The sequence below is a fragment of the Zalophus californianus genome, chromosome 6 (genome assembly GCF_009762305.2).
Source record: "Zalophus californianus isolate mZalCal1 chromosome 6, mZalCal1.pri.v2, whole genome shotgun sequence".
In the NCBI taxonomy this organism is placed as follows: Eukaryota; Metazoa; Chordata; class Mammalia; order Carnivora; family Otariidae; genus Zalophus; species Zalophus californianus.
In genome coordinates, this window is record NC_045600.1 from 74496728 (window position 1) to 74499120 (window position 2393).

At 42.1% G+C, this 2393-nt stretch overlaps 1 protein-coding gene across 1 annotated transcript; it reads left to right on the forward strand.

Annotated features, from left to right (window-relative positions):
• The first annotated feature begins 957 nt into the window (after positions 1–957).
• LOC113909234 (olfactory receptor 4N2) lies at positions 958–1935 on the forward strand. The gene has a single exon (XM_027570338.2). The coding sequence runs from the start codon at positions 1012–1014 to the stop codon at positions 1933–1935; it is 924 nt and encodes a 307-aa protein (XP_027426139.2). The 5' UTR covers positions 958–1011.
• The last annotated feature ends 458 nt before the right edge of the window (positions 1936–2393 follow it).

Consider the following 2393-nt stretch of genomic DNA (forward strand, 5'->3'; position numbering starts at 1 on the left):
TTATATGGCAAATTTTGTATTGTAGCATATTGTTTGTTGAAAGGCTAAAGGCTCTCCTCCCTTGGGTGTTATACTGGTATCAGAGAAAGGAGAAGACTGGGAGTATATAAGAAGTGTTAATTAATCGAGATGAACAAAGTATGGAGTGGCTACATAAGTGGTATTTAACCAGGGATATAGCTAGGAGATTGCCTCTAAGTTATGTGGAAAGTGGAATTATTATTGGGATCCTGATGATCATTTTGGAGTCAGAGTAATAGAAGGACACCAGACCAGAGGAGGGTAATAAGAGAATTAATAAGAGAATACAGAGGACAAGGCAGAGAGTGAGCAGGTGGGAACTGGGAATTCCACAGGAACAGAAAAAAAAGGAAATACTTAGGAAAAAATTGGACTTGGTGAATGAAAAGAGGTGTAATTTCAAGAAAATAGTTAGGTCTAAGCACAGTACAACCACAAAAATGCAAAGATCTTAATAATTGGAGTTATGTTGTATCTCAATTAGGAAACTTCTCATAAGACTCAGGAAGGTAGCAATCCCAACAAGCAGGATGCCAGATTCTTGAAGTAGAGAGCAGTTCTACAGAAGCTCATGGTTGGATGGGAATAAGAATTGTGATATGAAAACAGTGTTTTTGTTTGTTGGTTTGCTTGCTGTAAGTCTGGAGTTAAAAAAAGTTTGGAGTTTACCCAGGATGTTGGTGAGGGTTGAGACATGTTAATTTTAGCTGATGTGACAAATATGCCAATTTTTTTTTTTTTTTTTATGGAGAGAAGGGGAGGAAGGGGCAGAGGGAGAATCTTAAGCAGGCTCCATGTCCAATGAAGAGCCAGACTCGGGGCTCAACCTTACAACCCTGAGATCATGACCTGAGCCAGTATCAAGAGTTGGACCCTTAACTGACTGAGCCCCCGGATATGTCAAATATTTTTAGTTGGAGAAGAATGAGGTTCTAGATGGAAGAAACAATAATAACAACTCTGCTTCTTGATGTACTGTAGGCAGAGGAGATGGAAAATGACAACAGCACAGTGGTGAAAGAATTCATCCTTCTTGGTCTGACCCAGTCTCGAGATATTCAGCTCCTGGTCTTTGTGCTAGTTTTAATTTTCTATCTCATCATCCTCCCTGGAAATTTCCTCATCATCCTCACCATCAGATCAGACCCTGGCCTCACAGCCCCCCTCTACTTTTTTTTGGGCAACTTGGCCTTCCTGGATGCATCCTATTCCTTCATTGTAGCTCCCAGGATGCTGGTGGACTTTGTTTCTGAGAAGAAGATAATTTCCTATAGGGGTTGCATCACTCAGCTCTTCTTCTTGCACTTCCTTGGAGGAGGGGAAGGATTACTCCTTGTTGTGATGGCCTTTGACCGCTACGTTGCCATCTGTCAGCCTTTACACTATTCAACTGTCATGAACCCTAGAGTTTGCTATGCCTTGCTGTTGGCTCTGTGGCTTGGAGGATTTATCCACTCCATTATCCAGGTGGCCCTCATCCTCCGTTTGCCCTTCTGTGGCCCAAACCAACTGGATAACTTCTTCTGTGATGTGCCACAGGTCATCAAGCTGGCCTGCACAGACACTTTTGTGGTGGAGCTTCTGATGGTCTTCAACAGTGGTCTGATGACCCTTCTGTGCTTCCTGGGGCTTCTGGCCTCCTATGCAGTCATCCTCTGCCGTGTACATGGGTCTTCCTCTGAGGGGAAGAGCAAGGCTGTTTCCACATGCACCACCCATATCATTGTTATATTTCTCATGTTTGGGCCTGGCATCTTCATCTATACTCGCCCCTTCAGAGCCTTCCCAGCTGACAAGGTGGTTTCTCTTTTTCACACAGTGATCTTTCCTTTGTTGAATCCTGTGATTTATACCCTTCGCAACCAGGAAGTAAAAGCTTCTATGAGGAGGCTGTTTAATCAGCACATAGCCTAATTAAAGGGAAAAAAAGAATAAAGAAATCAAGACCAGAGAATTTTATCTGAAATTAATTTATCCATTTCCAAATACTGCATTTATTGAACATCTTCATCAGGACTATTTTAGTCACTGGGAGAAAGAGGTATTGAGACAAGTAAAGTCACTGCTCTCCTAAAGGTACAGTCCAGTGGGACTGCACAGCCATTAAAGATAGAAAATGAACAGAATGGTTTCAGGAGGAGATATAGAAACTAAAAGAAAAGCAAGAGTAGAGACAGATAGATAGATAAGAGAGAGTGTGGGGTGAGGGTAGTAAGTTTACTTTCCATCTTTAACTAGGGTGTTATTGTGGATGTGACATTTTGGCTGTTAACTAGATGAACTAAACAGTCAACCATGCAAACACCTGGAGGCAGAGCATTCTAGACAGAGGAAATAGGTAGTGCAAAAACCTGCAGATGGTAATGGGTAAA